This window comes from Melanotaenia boesemani, chromosome 23 (genome assembly GCF_017639745.1).
Source record: "Melanotaenia boesemani isolate fMelBoe1 chromosome 23, fMelBoe1.pri, whole genome shotgun sequence".
NCBI classification, from domain to species: Eukaryota; Metazoa; Chordata; class Actinopteri; order Atheriniformes; family Melanotaeniidae; genus Melanotaenia; species Melanotaenia boesemani.
This window is the reverse complement of record NC_055704.1, coordinates 21,494,889-21,518,540: the sequence shown is the minus strand read 5'-3', so window position 1 is coordinate 21,518,540 and position 23,652 is coordinate 21,494,889. Positions and strand designations below refer to the sequence as shown.

General features: G+C 38.2%; 1 protein-coding gene across 4 annotated transcripts in view; it reads left to right on the top strand.

Moving 5' to 3' along the window:
• plxna4 (plexin A4) overlaps nucleotides 1-23,652 on the top strand; it is a 248,207-nt gene that overhangs the window by 138,552 nt on the left and 86,003 nt on the right. For all 4 annotated transcript variants that reach the window (XM_041977658.1, XM_041977657.1, XM_041977659.1 and 1 more), the window contains exon 5: nucleotides 10,307-10,407. In XM_041977658.1, coding sequence (XP_041833592.1) covers nucleotides 10,307-10,407 — 101 coding nt within the window. The remainder of the gene's footprint in view (nucleotides 1-10,306; nucleotides 10,408-23,652) is intronic.

Below are 23,652 nucleotides of genomic sequence, written 5' to 3'. Positions count from 1 at the left end.
TATTAAGAACATTAGAATTTTTCCTGCTTTGGGAATCTAGCACATATAATTGAGCTGACTAAAGATGTTACAGAATAACAAATGTATTGTTAGGAGTAATAATCTGCTCCCCTGCACCCTCCTTTATGTTAGATTCCTTTATGTGTCACTGTTATTGCCCAATATCCTGTTACAAATTTAGCATTTTTTAATTTGCATGGCAATTACATTACATATATTCAAATAAGAACCAAGCAAACTTGTGTTTGAGTGTGTATGAGGCCTTTGGAGTAATTAGTCTATTAGCCCAGTTACAGTACTGACCTCCAGTAACCATTTAACAGAAACAATTGGGAATTATCATATACACAATTATTAAAAAAAAAAAAAAAAAACACTTAGTGAAGACAGGAAACACGCAGCAAAAAAAAAAAAAAAACATGCACTCAATGCCAGAGCACCAACACAATTTTAATCAGTGCCAAGGGGTTTAAAGAACAAAATGGGAGTGAGCAAAATCTTGTGTTTTTCTTTGTTTGAACACAACATTCCTACTGCATATATATAATGATATTCTACAGCTTTTTTTCCAACTGGCTGAAATAATTGCAGTTTAATTTCCCCTCATAAAAATGCTCCTTTTAAAGCTCTGCTTCCACTTTGCTGATTTTAGTAAAGACATGATCAATGTTCAGGGATAAATGTCATCTTGATTTGGCTGTTTGCTTTTTGTTAACCTCACAATGATTGCAGAGTTCAGGGGGCGCTTGGTGGTCATTCTAGCAAGCAGTATTATTGAGTGGAGCACCGCTTGGCAGATCATTGCACTAATTTAGCATAACATTCAGCACACACATGAACATTCCCAATTCCCAGCAGTGATGAATGCTATTAAAGTAGCCTGAGATGATCGATAGAAGGGGCTATCTGCTGTTTCTGGGGCCTGGGACCCAGACTTTTGCAGAGAGTGTGATATTTTGAACAAGGGTAAAATACAGACGGGTCCAAAAGAGAGAATTAAGGGTGCCCACAACAGAAGACTGAAAACACAGCTGGCCGATATAGCTCTTCACATGCTGTTACTAGTCTTGAAATACTCCCCTTCAGCTTAGCTGTAGTGGGTCCTACCTGATCAGAAGATGGTCTCCATGGACAGTAAAAAAACAAAAAACAAAAACACTGAAAGATGAATCAGAGGCAATTATGCAGCACCTTTGCAGATTTTCAGTGATTTTGCATGTGTGCTGATTGGCTTTGCACTGTATGTTTTAAGTCTTTGTGTAATTCAGACAAAAGATAAACAAAAAATAAATAAATAAAAGAAAAAAAATCACTTAAATCTAGTTGGCTATGTCTAGCGCACTCTCTCCATCACAAAGTATAATCTAAATACGATTACTTAAACTCTGTAAGGTGCCACTCACTTGTAAATGTGAAGGACTGGCAGAGAAAATCTGTGGAGCTTCAGGAATCCTGTTGTAATCATGATGGTCATACACTGCCTTGGTGTCAGATCATGCGCTCTTTAAAGGAGGAGACAAACATCACAAACACATAACCTGCTCCAGTGTTGACTGAAAAAATAAATTCCCATCACACAATGTTTTTTGTTCGTTTTCATTATTTCCACCTTGTTTCTTTCTACCATCCTGTCACTGTGTCATCTTTGTTTGGTTTGTTTTTCTTCCTGGGTGATTGAGTTGTACTCCTACACCCCCTTTTCTATTCTAAAAGGATTTGTGAAGCAAATCAGGATTCAGCCTTTTGTGTTTTTCTTGCTCCTCTTTATTCATCTCTTTTCTCTCTATTCCATTTCTAACCCTCTTTGACTTCCCATTGTCATTTTTACCAAACATCATTCCCTATTCTTTTTTCCCTCTCTATTCTTCCAGAGTGATCTGTCATTCCTGCCTTCTCATTTATCCAGTGATTGGTAGTCTTCTAATGAGATTTCTCTCCATCTTTTTTTTTCACTCATGCACACATACAGTCAGACTCACAAGTCATCCTATTAGTGGGTCAAATAGATGTTCAGACATAAAGAGGACAGTCATATGACTAGGCTGTGATTATGGATGTTGCAGTTTGAGTGACAAAAGCAGGTCAATCTGACTCTTAATTTGAGCTGGTACTGTGGTCGATACTGGATCACCATCCTGTTAACACTGGTTCATGTGTCAACCACCTGGGTAGAAGGTGGATGCCTTGGATTTTAGGGAAGTTGGACACAAACATTTTTGGTAGATGTTATAAATATATTCTTTACTTTCTGGAAGTAATGGATAGTGCGTGATGCTGATATTAATAATAGAACCATTTTAATATGCAGTTTATATCATCAATAACAATAAAAAAAAAGGGGAGAATATTAAACACAGATCTAAAATCTACAAACTGTCGACTGCATCACATCCTTATACCGAAAATGTACATATTACTTTTTTTTTGTCAGTTTGATTCTAAAATCTAATATATATTCATCTCTGTGGATTTATTTCTAATAAAAGAATACATTCTTGGCATTATGAAAGGAAAACACATGGCAAAATATGCAGGATTAAATCATTTATTCAACACAACTTGTTTAAAGGAAATGAGCAGTAAAAATATGAAAGTAAGCATAAAAATGAGGAAGGATATTTATTTATTACAAGAACAATAAAATATGGATCTGATGGTGGTTAGACTCTGAAAGGCCTGAAATGTTTAGATTGAATGTAAAGTGGAACAACACTGGGACATGTTCATGTTAAAAAAAAAAACAACAAGCTGTTAGAATCTGGTGGAGGAAAATGATGTTCTCATCTGCACATGGGACTGTCATCCAGTGTGGTACCATTTCATTTAAAATCATGTACTTGTTGGCTGTGCAGCCAATAATCCTTTTTTACACAGATTCTTAAGTGTACTACCTCACCTATTCGCTCAACATCCCATACATCTAGCTAACATTTTGTATATGGATCTTTACTTCTGCTCACATGAAGCCCAAACTGCCAGCCAAAACCACATCACCTGAAAAGGTTTCTGGAAAACTCCACTGTTCTGTGTGATGTGACTACACTGCCTCCAAGACGGGAAATGTAGGATGAAATTCTGTTGGTTAATTTCCTTTTTTGTGTGCTATAACTAGAGCTGCTGCTGCTGTTGTTGCCGGGTAAACAGAATGCGGGTACCCCTAAAATGGTGAATCAGTCCCTAAATCTGTGTGTTGTATTGTGTGCATTCTCCAGATAAAAAGGCTTGATTAACTAAGAATATTTTACTGGTCACTGAACTACATAAACTCAGCACAAAAAGTAAGGATATTTGTGCTTGGTTAATTATTTCGTTATTGTAACAATTCTTGGTAATAAATCTTATACTGTTAGAAAGCCTGTCTTTTTCTCTTTTAAACGTTGCCATATTTGCAAGGAAAATGTAGTTATGTAGTGACCAGTTGAGTATGTGGGTTGCACCTGTGAAAAAACTGCCAAATCTTGTCTGCCAAAACCAAACATCTTATTTCGCTATTGACTCTGGTTTGGAGCTTTTGGTACCCCAGAAGCCTGCAAGTGTCTGATTGGTGCCCGATTAGGAACATTATGCCCAGCTATGAGTCTAAATGGCAGCTGGACCTTTGTCAAAGTGTGAAGACGATGTGGCGAACTCTATACTGACTGCTGCACTGATGGGGTAACATCTTCTGGTGGAGGCAGAGTGATGGTGTGGAGTGGCATCTACCTCACATAAAAAAACAAGGCTTGTTCTCATCGGAGGCTCGAGATGAGATTTTGCAATCATTGTCAATCCCATATCTCCTCAGTCAGAGGATAGAGATCCTCAAAGATAATACTCTCCTCAATAGAGTGGGGTTAATCAGAAACTACATCCTGCAGTCCTGACCTCAACCCCATTAAGCCCATGTGGGATCAGCTTGGGTGCGCTGTTCTTGCCGGAGTTATCAACACAACCTCAACAACAAATTGCTCGTTATAGAACGGGGATGCCACCCTAAACCAATGTGCGACCAAGCTGGAGACAAGGAGGAAGTGAGGCTATTGTGGCTGTGTGTGGTTCTTCAACATGCTACCGAGATGTTTGTTAAGTGAAGAAATTGTTAAATTGCCAAATTTGTCTTGTTTCCTCAAACTTTAATTATCCAATCCAACAAATAAAGCCAGAGTTAATAGCTGTTTGGCATTATTAGAGGAGATTTGGAGTTTTTTGTTCAACCCACATATTCACCTCTGCTGGTCATCCCACACATGCATTTTACTTACAAATGTAGCAGCATTTTCAAGAGATATCAACAGGCTTTCCAACACTATACGACTTAACGCCAAAAAGCATTGTCATTACAAAGGAACTGGCCTATACAGATTTCATTACTTTTTGTGCTAACTTTCATTGACCTCACAGCCTTTGAATTAATGAATGTTGGAATTTTTAGATTGAGATTCATGTAGTGCCATGAATTTTAATTACCAGAGAAAATCTGCCATGCAACACATTTTATACAAGTGTCTGAATCACTTTTCATGATCTATGGAACAAATTCAACTTTTGTTTGGACTCAATCAGGAAAAAGTCATTTGAAAGAATAAGATTTTCATTCTTGACCACATTCTTCAGCATCCAGCTGTGCTGAGGCTCGATGTGAGTTTGAGGGCTTTTGGGAGCTATTCAAACAGTTGTGTCTTAGTCATCCAATCCATCCTTTAGTGTTCACAGAGCCATGCCCCTGCCCTGCAGCAACCCAGCAAGCCCCTGAACATAACCTGACAGGCTCTGTTCAGTAAGTCAATTGTTAGATTTTATCTGGCATGGTCTGACATGACTTCCTTGCCTAGATAATTTTTTTTTCACCATATACCAAGACTGTATATTCAGCACATAAACTATTGCAGGAAAGTGCTGCAACTGACACATTCATTGTACTAAATTATTTATATTCAGTGTGGCAAATGTAGATCTGTAAGTGTGAATTATTGAAAATGTGTACTACAGTGGGGTGAGATCGTTCAAAGTCAAGGAAAGTTCCCCCAAGGGAAATCCGACAAGCCAATTTGTAGAAGTGTTGTGCTGTCATACCTCATTCAAGATGTTTAATACCAGCATCCTTTAATTTCAACAGTGGAAATGTTTTTACCGCACCCTTCAGAGTGTGGCTTCCTCACCCCGCTAGCGTGCAGCTGTGAGTTATGAAGGTGTTAAGATGTGCATATTATTTTGTGGAGCAGATTAGCTGCAGGCTGGTTGTGGCCTAACAAGGCAAGTGAACAGAGCTGATTTGTAACAGGCATTTCATCCTGATATGCTTCTGAAAAATGTCAACATAAAGGTGCGAGACAAGCTTGGTGTGAACTCCTTTATCCAAAGTTCCTTTTGAAGCTTTACCTTTCTCTCCCTCCCTTCCATACACCTCCTGCCTCAGTGTGCATGTATTTAACCATTTTTTTCTCAGTTCTGTGTAACTATCTTTCCTGTCAACCCAATATTCGCTGTAACAGATATTACATTAAATTTGTCTTTCATGTGAGTTAACGCTCACCATCTTTTTACAGCATCTTGGCTACAAGTCCAAGCTGTGCTCTGTGTGTGTGATACAGGCCTTATTTTAACCCAAGCCATACCGCAGGGCAAGATGATGCAGGCTGTTCAGAATTAGACACTGCATGTCCACACTTCATGTGTGCCAACGGGAGAGCTTCACAATCATGTGCTCAGCATGGCTCTTACACTGAGGACTGACATTGTAATAGGAGAAAATTAGCATGATGATAGGGCAAGTTCTACTATTTGATTAGTGCTGAGTTTGGCATGCTTCAGGTTTTTGGTACTTATTTGGTAAGCACAGACAAATCAATCAAATGGAAAAAATAAAGCGGAGGATTGTTCAAATTGTAATTTGTAAACTGCCTCAAGCTTGTTTCACTGCATTTTAGTATTTGTGTATGCAGATCTTATCCTCTTTGGAATGGAATGATAAGTGAAAATGATTGATTATTTCCAAGTCATTTGTCTTGCACTGACAATCCTGACAGTGCAATGGATGGCTCCGTCATTTAACCTCTGAAATGTCAAATGAAAACAATATTGCACTGGCAGCCTCTGGCCTGCTCTGTTAACTCGGTTTATGATATAACACCATCGGTTGGTGGTTGACTGATTGAGTGGTGCGTCAGCTGTGACGAGGCATTGACTGGTTGATGTGTCCCTCGGTTCATTTGACTTCCACGTCAATCTCTCGTCCATTCAGGTGGAGTGCAGAGAGGTTTGGATACAGGAACAGAAAGAGGGATTAATGCATTCAATAAATGTTGCTAAATAAAATAATAAATGAGAGAGTGATTTTATAATCTTTTAGAAAGAGGCTTGAATTTGAGAGGTGAAGCTGAAAAGAAACAGGTTGTTGTTTTACCACTTGTAACAGATAAACAGACAGTGCCCTGGTTTGAGGGACTTTGTTATCTTTGAAGTACTTAAGCAAGAATATTAAGCATTGAAGAAATTTCATGATGGAAATAATATTGTTTGTTTGCTACTGAAAGTGGCTGATTACCTTGCAGTCATAACTCATTTTGCTATCACTATAACATGCACAGCACATTGAACATCCAATGTGCTTGTTATATGTGACCAAATTATACTATATTTCACACAGTTATCCAGGTTTTTTCCCCACCTCACTAATTTCTGTTTCATGGCCAGTAGTCAGGATTGGCTGCCAACACTGTTCTGAACTAATGAACAAACTCACATCAGAGGAGGGGAGAAAAGATGAAGCTAGCCTGAGGTTAAAAGGGAAAAGATAAGAGGAGTTCTGTGTGCCCCACAGGCTGTAAATCAGGATTGGCCTATCACTGTTATTTCTCTGTGTGCATTTGGAGTTCTTTGGCTACAGGTAAATCTCTGTTTAATTACAAGTGGAGGGGGTCAGGAGAAGAGTAGGATAAAGAGAGGAATAGAGATGAGGCAAGAGGATTTGGTTGATAATAAAAGTGTGCAGATTTAATAAATGATCATTTTCCCAGCGTAGGTCGACTTGAATGCCTCTGGCATTATGTAAGGAGAAGGGAAGACAGAGAGAAAAAAGGACAGAGGAAAGGAAACAAAGCTTTATCATATACTCTGATAAAAGTATTTAAATATAAGAATTTAAATACACTAACTCTTTCTCCCCTTGACATTCTTCGCAATGCATATATATATATATATATATATATATATATATATATATATATATATATATATATATATATATATATTTGTGCCACCACAGCAAATGATCAAGTGTGTCTTCATCTTTCTCCCCACACATTAAGGCATCAAGTACCTCTGTGATCTCTACCTCTTTTAAAAGCATGATTATATTCAGCAGCCTCCATCTCTACCTATTGTGAGAGGAGGGAAAGTGCTGGGTGTAATGGCTGTCATTTACTCACCTGAAACAGGAGGGAATTATAAATGCCATGCACCCCATCCTTTGTATTTATCCCTGCTGATATGATAGCGCAGTCATAGTGAAGAGACAGCGAGCCGTAATGGTCTCCTTGCTGGCAAAGCCTACGAAGAAGATAGCATGAAATGAATTTGATACCGAGATGAGGGGGACAAGAGGTGCATTGGGTCGTTTAGCCACCAAATCCCTCAATTTTGTGATAAAAGAGGAGACAAAAGTGTTGCCTGCTAAAGTGTGTATGTGTGTGCTGGATAGAGAACCAAGGCTCTGGAGAGATGATGAATGTATGATCTTATACACCTCAGAGAGTCTGAGTGACAGAGACAGACAGACAGAAACAGAAGGAGAATGAATCATATCAAGATCTGTGCTCTGGAACAGAGAACTCTTATTGGCAACCATCGCTTCTGCCAGGCTCTGAATGTGATGTGTGTCTGTGTTTGCTTGCATGTGTGTATCTGTTGACCAAACCATCTCACCAGATGCAGGCATCTAAGGCTTCAATTGGCATCAGGAGATGCCTTCCACTCTATAGTGAAATTCTCTGTGTGTTTTTGTGGGTGGTGTGTGTCTGTCAGCATATCTGTCACTGATGAAGTGTTAAATTATAAAGCATACAGATATAGTAGCATCGTTTGGTACAGTTCTGTTTGGCTGCTTAGCTTTTATAGCAAATCACGAGGTGGCAAACCACTCAATGTGGTGACATGGCTCCACAGCTGACATATGTACACAAGCATAGATATAGGGATTTTGTGGTTTTATACATCTCATGATAAGACTTCGGCAGCTAAATTTTCTACAAAGGCTTTCACAACTTGACTTTTTCTTCACTGACTAAGAGGTTGTTTTGCTGGCAGTGGGGTGAGGCAGTGGTGGATGTTGGGAGGATGTAGAGAGGCCTGAGGAAGAGTGACAGAAAGTGAAGAAATTTATCTTGTGAGATGCATCATGCAATGTGGATCAGTGTTGAGTTTGATCATGTGCACACACCAGTGCTCCACTATCTCTCTGATTCCATCTCAAACTCATTCCCTTTATCTATCTAATGCAAATATGCCTCTACACAGTAGGTAGGGAGGGCAAAACATACTTGCTATTTTTCCAAGGCACACACAAAAGCTTAACACACAGATGCACCTGCATTGTCTCTAATCTGTAATAGCATGCACGATTCCTCTTGACTTTGACAAGCAGATATGCCCCTCTAAATTCATTCAGCTGTATATGAATCTGTAGTGTGTGTACGTTGTGTGAGTATCCTATTTATAGTACTCAGAAGTACACATAAAACACATGAATCTCACGAGTTGAGAACAGGATCATATAGTGGTATATTTTTAATGTACCTGCATACTGCAGGCTTGTCAGACTTAAATAAGATATGTGTATCTCTGTGTTTTATGTGCATGTATGTGCTCATGCATTGAGATATAACTTCCATGGGGAGTGCATGCAAACGTGACTTGGTGTGTGTGTGTATTTGAGAGACGCTATCAGGCAGAGATGTGCTGTGTGAGTCCAACAGAGAGAACTGCTGTTAGTGCCAGGCTGGGCTTCAGCGATACCAGCAGGCAGTGGCATATGTGATCTCTTGTTATGTTGTCATGTCCTGCACTGCATGGCTTAGTTATGGACCTTTTTATACACTCAAATATGAAATTTAGTCTGTAAATCGTGCTGCAAAGACACATTTTTTTATTTAATTTATTACAAAAGTATGCAAAATAATTAGATCCATAGAACTTATTGTAGGTGATACATCAACATGTAATTTGTTAATATGGAACATGCATTACACATGTCCATTCTAACAATCATTATGTCCTTAAACATTTTATGCACTTTTTACTGTCAAGGCATAGAGACAGATTGAGAAAGTAATTTAAACTCATCTTCATCTGAAAGCTAAATTTACTAAATCCCTACACGTATACAGACATATATACACAAACCCTTCAAACTCTCTTACCCCCACATCACATCAGCCCCGCAGTGTCGATGTCGCGCCTCTATCCTGGCTGTCAGGGAGCAGCGTGAGTGACAGCGGTCATCCACCACTGACGGCTCATTAATCAAAAGTGCCAGCAGCACTTATATTTGTGCCCTACTGTTACTATGGTGACAGGACTAAGGGGACAGCTGAGATGCACCTCACTTTTACCCCTTTCGCTTGGTCACTTGAAGCCCACGCCAATCAGTGCCAGTCAATGCCACTTTGCATTGGCGAGGCTATATATCATCATAGATGGACTGCTACTCCCAAGTGGCCAAGTTCCCCCTCCCTCTTGGGGCAGCTGGATTGGAGAAAGATGAAAACTGTCAAGCAATAATATTATCATAGAAATCAGCCATGATACAAAATAATTAGCATATTAGAGTAGTTTGGTTGGTTTGTTTTTGCAGATAATGACCTTAAATGCTGCTTGAAACCAGACACTCATTTTGCTGGATATATTTGTTATGCTTGTGACATCAGTCTACAAGGAAATAGTAGAATGTAACCTCGCTCAACATCTGCAATGGTGTAATGATCTAAATCATTTATCAAACAGTTCAAGATTCAAACACTGAAGAATGTAGGGTAAACAAAAACGCTGCAATAGGGTATATGATGTGGTTTCAGTAAGTTACAATAATAGTCATATTTCTTCGCCTAATTATATATTGGAGACCTGATTCCAACAACCTTGGGCTTACTTTTGCATACTTTTGAACTGAGAAAAATCGAATAAACTATTGTTTAATTAAGACAGATTCTCAAATCAATTTGGCTTTACGTCTAGTTAAATTGAATTTCTTCCAAGATTTTAATAAAGGATGTATTTCTTTCAGATTTTAAGTCTCCACTGTGTTTTAATCTTATTGTATATTTCTTTGCAGCTGTCCAGGGTACCAGTGGAGGCCTGTGGTCAGTACACAACATGCAGTGAATGTCTTGGATCAGGAGACCCCCACTGTGGCTGGTGTGTCCTGCACAACATGTAAGTTCTACTTGAACTGTCTTCACTCTGGATGTATAAAATGCTGGATTTTCTTTGTTCTTCCCATGTATTTACCAACCCATCATAGCATGCAGTCATCTAAAAGGTTTGTTGTGTTGGGTTGTTAGTCTCCCCCACCTCAATGACACTTGGACACATGCCCAGCACTCTGTCCCCTGCAGCCTTAAAGCATTCAGGCACACCTCTAGTCAACCCAGGCCAAGTCTCAGATTGCTTTCCTGGGGTTCGGCAATGTGCCAGCCTACCCCTTAGATCCATTACCAAACAAAACCACTGGCGTTGTGTAGCAGCCCCGAAAAAAAATCCTGGTGAGAGCATGGACCTTGGTGGGCACTGCCACATTTCCAACAGGCAGTACTATATTCTTCAGGAGCTGACACAAGGAAAGTGATAGCCTGTGGTACTGTACAAAACTGTTGAATAAGATTGCAGGGATGAGCTCATTCACCACATTGGACTCACTAGGCCACACTAGCCTCTTGTAGTTTTTTGCCATTTTCTACTCAGAATAAACAAGCGCACACACCCAGGTGTGCAAATTTACAAGCACCCCAGCTATGTCAAACCTTGTCCTTCATGATTGGAGAGGGACATGGTGTTTGCTAGGGGGCAGTGATATTCCCCACTTTACTGTAAATTGAAAATTGGGTTCTTATGTTGGTGCTAGCTCTAGGTCAGTGTGTGTGTGTGTACATCTGTGTGTGAGTGAGACTTGGTACATTTAGCACCTATGTCCCTGCTGGCCCTGGGAGGAGATGACGAGGGCAGAGAAGCAGTGTGAGAGGAACACGCTGAAACTCAGAAAGGAAGAAAGATGGACTGAGTGAGAGAAGGAGAGAACAGGAACAAAGAAAAGGGGAGAGTTGGGGAAGAAGACTAGTATAGATGCAGGTAAATTCTAAAAAGCACAAAGATTTATTAAAGTAGATAAATTAGAATTATAAAGATTAGTTTAAACAACAAATAAACTCACATTAAATATGCATATGAATATAAAGAATGAGAGAATGTGTGTTTTTCTAAATAGGTCTGCATGTGTATAAACCTATTATCACTCTCAACATCTTCACAGTCAGGGCAAATGGGTGGTCAAAGATTGGCCTGTCACACTTAGCTTGATAGAACTAGCCCCCCCTTGTTTAAAACACATACACTCAATGGCAAGTGTACTTCCACACAAAGGCTTTTTCCTGGAGAGTTAGTGTCAAGTCACCAAACCAAGAACAGAGCCAAGGGAAAAAATAGCCAAAATGCCACCTTAGATTATCTCAGGTGTCAAGATGTTTGACCACACAAGGGCAGGAAAAGAGATTAGAGCTGTGATGTGTTCAAAGTGAGTTTGTGAATGATGTGTGTGTGTGCGTGTGCACCTGCACATCAGTTTTCATGCAGCCTGGCAGTGGAATGACCTTCTGGCACAAAGACTCATGAGCATATGTAAAATGCACAGCCCAGTAAGATTGATCGACCACAGGTTTACTTCTCTAACAATCCCTCCTTCTAGCTGCTTTCAAGCGTTGTGAATTCTTAACAGGGTCTGAGCGTAACTGAAACCCCCCCTGAGCACCACCTTCACCACAGTGCAGACAGGACTCCTCAGTACTGTTCACCTGCTCAATATCACGCCTTGTTTTGTTAACCAGTTCATTTTTAGTGTCTGATCTACATTTTATCTGCTCTTAATTTTGCGTCTGTCAAATTCCTGTAAAGGCTCCTGTTTTACCTTTTGAGAAAAAAAAACAAATCAACAATTCTTATTACACACATTGTGGTGTTCAGTCTATTTTTTTTTAATTTAATGTTTTATTTTTGTTCGAATTTGCTGAAATGACAAAACAATGACACATTACTTCTCGGATGTGAAGATGTTTACTTTTTGTTAAACTCTGGTTGAGCAGTCGCAAAAAGCAAAGCAAAATGCAGACAAGTTTATTGTCTTACATATTCCATATTGATGTAGAGAAAAATATTAAAAGGTCAGAATGTGGAAACTTGTATATGTGCTGCTTAAACTGGTTTATTTTACCTGTTTATAGTAAAACAGTGGACAGTGATTAGAATGATAAAAACACACCTAGATGACAAGGCCTTAAAGTCATACTATGGTTTCATGTTTAACTTTACTATTATTTCTCTATATTCTCATATCTGTAGTTTGTAAATTCAGTAGATTTAGGTGTCACAAATTAAATGATGGTTACAATCAAGCTGTTGTTTATAGTCATTTTTATTAGGTCATATCAGTTTGAACGTTCTGAAAGATGAAGAAAGATGACTGTGTTCATTTATAAAATGGCATGGCTGTAAATTAACAAGGAATTCAGTGATTGTTCAGTCTTGCTCAGTTTTCAGATTGTCTTAACAAATAACTTGAAGTAGAGAATGACACATGGAAAAAAACTGTGCAAAACTGATAGCTTTTCAGAGAATGTAAGGGCTGGTATTGAAAACTTTTTGTACTTCAGTTCATTTTAGAAAGTTGAAATTAAATTAAAGTAAAGGCACATCTGAAAATCATTAGTTATACTATAAGAATAATTTAACTTTTAATTTGCTCTAAACTGATCTGCAACCAAACAATGATTAGCACAATCAATAAAAAACCAGTCAGACATTTGCTGGAAATATCGTCTAGCTGCACTAATTCCAACTACATCATAGCAAGAAGATTAAAGCTTCCAATATTTTACCGTCAACATGCACACTACCATTTTATTTTTTTGTATTTATTTATTTTGTGTGTGTGTGTGTTTTATAACAGCTGTGATGAATGAGTCTCAGGTGAAGCACGTAATCCTTTCATCTGTGAAATTGTGATTTTTTTAATATATAGCCAAAATAAAAACTGATAATTGAGCTCCATGAGTGAACCAGAGCTTTTCGATATCCAGTCCAGAGGGACAGTCAGCAGTGCAGTGGATGGAAAAGGACAGCAAATAACTTCTACTATCATTTATAATGGAAGTGTTTTTTTGTTTTATGATCTATCCCACTGAATGATTTTTGGAGCATAGTAACAATAAAACTTACTTAATACTTAAATACTTTTAATACTTAAAATCTTAAATAAAATTAAATAAAAAAAATTTCTCACACTCTTCCACCCATGCTAACTTTGTGCTGGAAGGAATAATGTTTTGAGGAAGGACAGAAAGCAGTTCCTTTTCTAAAAGTGCTCCTTCAGATAGTTTGTAGTTCCAATCAACCTTGAAATCACCTCGCTGCTCTGAGAAAAAACAGAATTGCATGCTCCCTCTCTTTCCTGTCTCTCATTCTCTCTCTCACACACACATCCACACTTTCTCCTTCCTCTATCAGCATTGCCTTTATTTACTCTATGGATCGGTGACAGGAGCCGTTAGAGAGAACACTAGGGCAAGAGAAGAAAGGCAATCAATATTACAGGAGAGGAAATCAACAGGAATGGATGGTGCACCTGTTTGTGCGTTGATGTGTCTCTGCATCTCTGATAGCAGTCATATTGTCCTTGATAAACACTGGAGGTTTATTTTAAAGGACCTTCAATGTCTTTAGTCATTACACAAAAGTTTGACTTTGGTTTTGTAAAGTCATGCTTTTGTTTATCTTATCAATTGTAAATCTTATAGGTATATTTCCAAACCCTCAAGGAAAATTTGCATCAAACCCTGAGCTCCAACAGTGAGCCCTGACACCGTTCAGGTAAAGCTGGAGGCTTACCTGTCAACTAAACTGTCTTGGCCTGCTCATGCTGTCATCGGCTGAGATGTAGAACTTATGCTAATGCCTATCTAACTCGGCAGGTGAAAAGAAACTTTTGACTCATATCATCTTACAATTTTATCACTTTCTATTCTCTCATTTACAACTAACACTGGATGACAATCAGGGCAACTCCTCTAGCAGGACTCAGAAGATTGTTGGTATGTGCTTAAGCACATGATAGTAGTCATAAATGCTTTCATATTTAATTCATGCATACTTTTATTTTTCAGTTTGATATTCTTTGCAAATGGTTAACAATGACTGAAAATGGCATTTAAGAATACCATCAAATAGCATTTGCCTAAGTTAGTCTTCATTTGATCCATGAATGTTAAAATGCGTCCAACAAAACCCATGGGTTTCATGTCTTACTGTTTTTGTTTACAGTATGGGGCTGGTCTGATGTGGTGTGTTACTTTTCTGTGACTTCCATCCACACTTCACTCCCTCCAAGAACGGCAATGGCACTCCTGCAGAGAGCCCATATACCAGAAATGCTCCAGCCATGTTGTGGTTATGTTACCTCCTGTAATGCCAGTCTGTCAGCTGTCATTTTTGTAAGTGGATAGCTAGGCTGTCAAGACGCCTGTAGTGCATGACAGCCAGGCAGATTGGAGTCCATATTTGGAGATATTTTTATTTTTTCTTAAAATGATTGCTATCAAATTTGGCATGGATTTTGAGAAAATCACATTACTCTGTGATATGAGTCAATTTTGTTTTGTGCTGCTAATGTTTCATATCTTCACATTAATAATTGGTTTGACATATCTGAGTCTCTGCTTTTGGCTGCAGTGGCTGTACTTCCCTACTTTTTCCCACTTCTTTCATTTTTATTCTACTCCTATCCTCTTCTTGCTTTCGCTATCAGTCAAATCACACTCCAGCAGGCTTATCATCCACCATGTTTTTGCTTGTGCACATGTATATGCATCATTTCTACATTCACTTTCACTGCCCGTTTTTGTACATTTGATTCTATTTTACATTCTTTTGCATCTCTGTCATACATCAGAACATTTTTGTACTAAGATTCATCTGCTCATAAACAGCATGCCTCTCCCACTCCTTATAACTCTTTTCCTCTCTCCTCCAAACACTCATAAGTATTGATCCTTCCTCCCTCAAGTGGAGTAGGAACAGTAAAGTCATCTGTGCCACTAGCTGCAGGCAAATGCCTTCTCTTACTTCACTGGTTAAGGTATGTCGATGCAATCGATAGTTCTACAGGTAAACTGTGCTCTACAGGGACATCCTTATAAATCACTGGACTCAGATGATATCCGTGATCCTGGGTGTGTAAACACTCATCAAACTCTTATCCATGCATAATAGGCTGATGCAAAAGATCAGGAAATCATTTGAAAACAAACAAAATGGCTGATAAAATATTTGCAAGTCATACTGCAAGCTTTTTGTCCTTTCAAATCCTTTGTATTCCTGAGCCATCTGAACTGCAGTTAAATGCAAATCATTTTCATTGGGAGAAGTTTATCAGCAGATCCCTTCCTCTAAACCCCCACCATCACTTTCCCTCTCCCTTGTTCATATTAATTCTGCACCACTACTACCTGTCGTGGTGTTCACAACCAGTCGTTTCCTCAGTTTACTCATTACTGTGGTATGCCAAAGCAATACTAATTAAACTGCAGTGCAACAATTAGCATATAGCCAAGAACTCTGTGTGTTTTTTTTCAGTGGTCAAAAGCCTCCCCCAGGAAACTGCTTTAAGTGCCATGAAATGTATCAGTGTCAGAGAACAACACTGTTGACTGTGTTAAAAAAAAGAAAGATTTTGACAAATCAGAAAGCTTCAGTTCTAACAGATAAGCCACCTTTGAACACAAAGTGGTTGGTGGTGCTGTTTGCTACACAGTTAACATTTAAATGGTTTTACCTTTTTTTTTTTTTTACCTTGTCCTATCCAGCATCATAAATTTACTTTAATAAGGAGCACTTAATGCTGTTTATAAAATTGTTCTTTATTTTGGTTTTTGCTGAGTTATATGTTAATACTGAATCTGACAACAGGAACAAGGGAACAGGGAGAGTGGAGAGAAAGCAGAAAGACAGAGTGAGAAAAAAAAGGAGACAGATACAAAACATAGAAATCAAACAAATGTATAACCAAACTGTACAACCTTGTTAAAACTCGTTAAAAGAAAAACAAACTACATCCTCTGTAAGAAAACAGAGCAGAGAATCATGAGGAACACCTATAAGCAAACTAAGAAAAAAGCATAACTGTAGCTGTTGGTGATTAAACCTACACAACAACACACACAACCTACAAAACAAAGTGCATAGTGATGCAATACACCATAGCATTTTACCTTAACTGTGTTTACTACTTTGTATGTTACTAGCTTACCAAGGAAAATGTTACCCCTGAAAATCCTCTGAACAGTTGAGTTATTAAAGCATATCTAGTCAGAACTGGGGTCCCAATCAACAGATTAGCTTTCAAGTCACAGGTTTTATCTTTTTTATATGCAAGTATCATGTGTCGACATTTTTAACTCTGTTCTTCAATCTCATCTTAGATGCATGTTCCAGATAATATCCTCATCCTTTTTTCAAATTCCACCTCCACTTGCCATTCTTTTTAAGAATTAAAGACCTGGATTTGCACATTATTGCTGATCTAATTTTACTGATTTGATTTCAGATCTCTTCACAGTTACCACATAAGCTGCTTAAAATTTGGTGCAACCTTGTCAATACACTTCTAAAAGTATTCCCAATGTATGAACACTTGATTTAGTTTGAAATGTTCCTATAGGTGAGTTGGCCGATTCAGGAAGTTGAATTTATTCAAACTTGTTTCTTTGATCTTGAGATTCTTGGATCCCTGGCATTGCTCTGATGTCTGTCCCCAGGGGAGACTGGCTATCCCCTGTGTATGGGCGACTAGTTTCATTCCTTGCCCTCACCATCCACCTTCTGGTGGGTCTTAAGGAAAGTTGAGGGAAGGGAACAAGGCCAAGAAGTGACAGGGGCATCAGGATGGAACAGACTGCTTTGCGTCCTAGTTCTCTCCCAACTGCCACCATCATAGTGTGAACACACACACTCTCACCAATCCACCACACATCCACAAGGACACACACAACAGCTGCACACTCACTTTTAAGTCAGGACCATTGCTCACTGTCACCTATTGTCACTCCAACACACACATGGAAGTGCAGGCACTGGAAAATGGACATCCACACAGTGGGGCAGTTGTTTCACTTTTGTCTGTCAGAGCGTGAACCGAACCGACTTGAGACTGAGCCGATGAACGAGAGATGTGGTGACAGTCAAAGAAAGTGAAGATATATGGTGAGGTTTTCCAAATGAGAGGGTTGAGAGTTATCAGAAAGGATGAGAGGCTATATAAATTTGTAGTCAAAGAGATGGGCAGGATTAGAAGTCTTTCAGTGAAGAGCATGAATTAATGTCTAGGAGATACTCCAGCTGAGGGTGGGAGGGTAAACACTCACACATATATATGTCTCATCTTGAGAGCCTCTCTGGGAAAAGGTAATCAGGCAAGTCACCTTGTATGTGCAATCACATAGATGTTGCCATGGCAACACTGGCACGGTAACAACATAATAACCATACTGTTTAATCCAACCCTAATCCCTATTGATGTTTCAGTAATAATGTCTGATATTACTGAGATTACTTGCAGATGATGAGCAGCATCAATGTGCTTATCAGCTGTTATCAAAATCTGGACAGTATGTTGTATTTAAATTCTGTGTTTAATGATTGACAGTAATTTAAAAAATGTACATTTAATCTCAGCAAATTTGGGAATAAATATATTTAATCAGCTCCACAATCTCCCACTAAGAAAATAATCACTGGTCTAGTACTATTTCAAATCTTATACTGTATGTACTTTGCAAAAAGTCTATTTTAATGTAAGAAATAGAACAAACAAAAACAGAAAAAGATTACTGGTAACAGGTGTTATATAAAGTATTCACATAAATACAAATACTTTACAGACCTTTAATTTTCTGTTTTTAGCCCCAGAAAATGATTAAGTAGTTTTCAGTGTGTCTCTTCATTCAGAGTAAGAAGCTGCTTCGTGGCTGTGAATAAACACACCTTAACTCCATAGGCTGGATATTGACTGTCTGGATCAATACTCTCATATGCTGCTGTCTGCGCTGCACACATGCAGGATCATAACACAATATAAAGATAACAGCCAAGTACACTTTTGAGACCCTGTTCAGAAAACATCCCTGTGCTGTCACCTTCAGGTTCCATTATGAAAACATCATGAAACAGGGGACTTTAATTTTCAAACATCCAACTCGCTCTCCTCCCAGGATGTCAAATGCTGCTGGTATCTCAGGAATTATTGTATTATCTGTAAGGTGTACATAGTTTCCTGTGGTTTTAGTGTATATACTAGCTGCAGAGAGCAACCACACTGATGTCTTTCTGGAGTGTTTACTGAGGGACAGGTGAAAACATCTTTATTTTACACACTAAAACTTCAAGTTTAGGTTTAGTAAAGTATTACAGTTTGGTTTTAAACATAATGCTTTGCACTGACTCCAGTGAACTGAATACTGATGCTTAAATACACCATTTCACAATATTTACGCAGTGTCTTGACAATTGACTCTGAAGTTTTTCCTATCTTGAGGAAACTGTCATGCTGTCAGAGTGAGAACAGGCTGAAATTATGAAGGAAATGTTAACTGTGGTATTAAGTTTTTACTGTCAGTTCTAGAGTGATCGACATTGAATTGTTAAAATATTAGCATTTAAATTGTTCTAACCCATCAAAGCTATTGTTGCATGAGTTAAAATTGACAACTTACCGTAAATACAATAAAAAATTAATTACTTGATTATAAAGCTGTTGAAAATAGATTGTTTCACACTGATGAAATAGAAATTTTCTTCTCACCACACCTTTGAGACAGATGAAGCTGTTATAGTGAACATGTCCTAGTGATGTTTTCAGTGACAGCAGCAACACCACAGATGCTAGATAAACACTGATAAGGGCACCATATTTTGCCACTATGGGTTACTTTTGCCTGAAGACTTTGTTTGTGCGTCAAAGTGAGGGGTAAAGGAAGTTGTGGCCTGGTTTTTGAGGACTGCTAAGATTACATGGCAATACAAGTCATGTTGCAGAAAAACAGAACCAAAACTCTGTCCTGAGGCCACATTGATGTTGCCAATCATCAGCTAGTTCTACCTAAGCATGACTGTTTAAGCAAGAGTAAAATATATGATTTGTGTTTGTGAACGCTTATAGCTTTTATTTCATTCAAATATTTGTGTAATAGCTGTAAAATCTCTCTCGATATGCACATCGAGAATGATTTTATCACCGATTGCTTTGCAGAGCGTCAACAACACCAGCATTACTCTATAATTTTGAGCTCGGCTGATGTTATTGAATTGGTGGTAAGGGGATGTGGCAAAAAGGGGATACAGTTGCACAGAAATTTCCAGACCTGGGGGCAGCCACACAATAAATATCCCTTCAGGTATGGTCTCACAAGAAATAGATTTTGAGTGAAAGTTTATTTGTGTGTGTTTGTGAATGTCAACACAAAGTGGAGTAACAGGGTCATGGCCAGTGGGCCAGATAATGACTCTCCAACCAGCTCCTTCATGCAGATTTCTACTCTGTGGACCACCTCTTTTAATGATAGCAGGAGGCACACCTACTGTGTGTGTGTGTGTGCGTGTGTGTGTGTGTGTGTTTGCTGCATTTATGTGTATGGTCACATGCATGTGTGAGAAATGTAGCTAGTCTGAATGCCAATGTGTCACATGACTTTATGTGTGTGACACAGCTCCGCTTCATAGTACTTTATATAGCCTGTGGCTATTAGTATGTATGGGATACTATGTAGTGTGTGATGATGCATGGATAGTATGGTAATTGGGTTTCAGCTGGACTAGAGCGCTTATTTGTTGTGCATTGATTTACTACAAAAACTGTAAAGATGCAAACCCAATGTGTAACACACAACACATAGTTTCAAAGGTCATGTGCTTTTGCTGGGATTTTTTTTCTTATGTATTAGATTTTCTATATTCATTTTATCTGTTGTTTATACACAAATATTTCCTTTACAGCTCACACGGGCTGTCTGCTTGTGTATACTGTATCAGGTGTTATCTACTAATGTGCATGTTTTCCTGACATGGGTATTTGATAGAGCAGAGGATGGCTGGACTGCAGCTTTGTGACAATTTAATAGCTTTCATTTCTCAGCCTGTTTGACCTTCTCCTAGCCTTGCATTAGATATGCATTACACGCAAAGTCTCACATGGCCACATACAGCTGCACCCTCTCTTTAGTATAATCCTTTCCTCTGCTCTCCTGAGACCTGCAACCTGCGCCCCACAGATACTCTGCTGTATTTGAGAGACACCAGTGGAATTTTTCTGGGACCCTGTGCCTTCTACATATCAAACGAATAAATTTGATACTCATTTTAGCTGTTATGTAGCTGCAAACTTCACAGCTTTAATCTCTCCCTGTTGTACTTGTGTGTGAATAAACAAAGCATAAAAATTGCACTTCACATTTCAAACCCAAGTTATGAAGCAAACTGTCAGTAACGTTCTTGTATAAAGTTAAGGTTACCTTTTGCGTTTGTATTCGTACTAAAGGCCTCACATTAAATTACTTCTATTCATCACTCGGTGTTGACTGTTTATGGTTTTGCTCTCTATCCACATGCCTCACTGAATAATATGATTATTTTGTCAATTACATGTCAAAAAGAACAGTATGATACATATTTTTAGATTAAATGTTATTCACTAGGCTATCTAGTTTTGAATGGCCATAACAGCCTCATCAGCAACAATTGCCAAGGCTAGAAATCCTTCTCTGTCCTCTCTTCAGTCTCTCTAATTATGCCACCTTATCAATGGCTGGGAGAAACAAGAGTGCAGATTAGTTTTCATTCAGAGCCCATCTAATCCTTTCAGCTTGCTTTTTCACAATGTGTCACTGCCAGTCGGTTTAACAGTTTTTCAAAACAGTTGTTTTCTGGTGAGATGAGGAGGCGGGGGACACAAATTCTCAGGAAAAAAAGAAAAATTAGTCTTACTCCTCCTTTTTTCCCCATATGCTGTTTGCAATCTAAATGGCTTTGATCTTTGGGGTTCATTAAATGGTCTACTCTGAAATGTTTACAAAGGCTGGGGACTGTTAAATATCATTACAAGCAATTCAATCTTTTTCTCTTTCAGCGTCTGTGTGGATGATTATTGAAAACAATTATCCACTGCTTTGCCCTGATAATACCCACCTTTTACGTCAGTTATACTTTGTTCTGCCAAATCTTCAACTCATATCAAGTCAATTTATTTAGCACATTTCAAAAAAGTCCAGCTGCTCAAAGTGCTTTGCAAACTGCACCTAAAATAAAATAAAATGCATGATTAGTAGAGCAATAAAAATTAATACAGTTCATATCATCATGTTAGCCATAGCAACTACATTTGCCTTCATAGTAGCATAAACATGAAACTTTGAAAGAGAGCTACATTTTATGAATATACCATTAGTATATATATTTAAAAAAAGGGGGGGGGGGTCTCCTATTTCAGACTCCACCTCCATAAATAACTTCAAGGCTAAAAAACCATGGATAATTTTGCCATTAGAGCTTTTAACTTTAAGAAAGTTTTTTTTTTTTTTTTTTTTTTTTTTTTTTTGCTCTCTGAGTGCTTCTAGTTTCTGACGGCATCACTCAGTTTCATCTCCATTCTTATGTCACAAAGTGTATTGTTTGGAGGCACAGAATTGTACTGTAGATATGTTGGTTGTTGCTGTAGCCCTCCAACTTACATTGTACTATTGCAGTGGTCTCATTAAAACAAATGAGAAAGCCCTCCAAAGCAGTGCCATTCCTCATCCTTAGGGATATACTGTAGAGAGATGAAGAGAAGAAGCTTCCCTTCTCTGCTGAGTCACAGTCTCTGCATTGTTGGAAAGGTTTATCATTTTCACCTTTTGCCTTTTTTATCCTGCACAGCAAGTCTGTGACCTTCTGACTCTGAGAAGGACATGGTGGAGATTTCAAGCGGTTTGATTCATATCTATAAGGACAACAGCTTTTCTCTCCGTGTTACCTGATATATCATCAACTTCACTTTGTGTTTCTGATTATTAACGTACAGATGTGGGTAAAAGAAATGTGTCACAACTGGCAACTAAAATCAGCACCATCCGTGACACTTTGCCAGCATTCGAGGAAGTTGCTTGTTTGAATGTTTTGAATCCCAGCCAGGGGCCTGTTTCTACATGTCACCCCCTTCTTGTTCTCCCTGACCTGCTTTTCCAGAGTGTTGACCAGGAAAGTGGAGCTAAACTGTTTTGTACTATTTATTATCTGAAAAAAAAAAAATTTAAATAAATAAAAAAAAAAACTTTGTGGCCTTTGACTTTAATACCAGAAAATGAGGAAAATCAGCACTAAATGTGTCTGTAAGATCCAGATCTGCTAAAAATACTAAAAGAATCAGCATTTCAATAGGCTATACCCCCACCCTCTCCGGACACTGTTTTTTTAAGTTGCAGTGTCAACAACACTCTGCTGAATGGTTCTAGTGGGCTCATAACAATAAAAATAATGAAATTACAAAAAAAAATTAAATATATTTCATGTTCTTTCGTAAATTTGAAAAAACTTCCATTAAAACCAACCACACACACACACTTATATATATATATATATATATATATATATATATATATATAGCTACCATTGTAGACATTTTGATAGGATAGAGGATATTTAACCCTGAGCATTATTTCATACTCAGTGAAAAGGATTTCTAAGATACAAAGGAAGTCGAAGGAAGTAATTACATCTCAGTTAATTTTAGTTTGAAATGCTGCCAGCAGTCAATATTGTGTTAGTAGTGAAAATGTTTTATCACATGTGTATTACTTTAACTGAGTGGTAGAAACTTTGAGAAATGAGTAAAAAAAAAATATCTGAAAAAAATAAATAAATAAATAAAAAACTTTGTGGCCTTTGACTTTAATACCAGTGTTTAAGCACTCTAGTGATTTATTAAGCACTCTAATTAACCAGCCTCAGTCCAGCCATGCCAGCTTTTACTGCCCTCTTCATACTACTAACGTTGCTTCATTATACTCTCCTTTTTGTTTTAAGATACATTACAAATGTCTGCAGATGCTTAAATATATGAGCTGTAAAGCATGAAAGAGTAATTATGTCTCATAAACAATGTACAGTATAAATCACACAAGAAACCTGCTTAAACATGATTTCCAACAATACTGACATTAACAAGTCTTTGCAACTTGTCTTCTTCAGTCTGCTTCCTCCTGATCCGCTGTTGTTTTCCTGCATCATCGTTCCTCTTTCCATCATTATTTACAGTTGCTAACATCTCACAGAGATGATGTCATAAACATGGCTCCTATATGGCTCAGCCAGGCACAACAAACATTTATC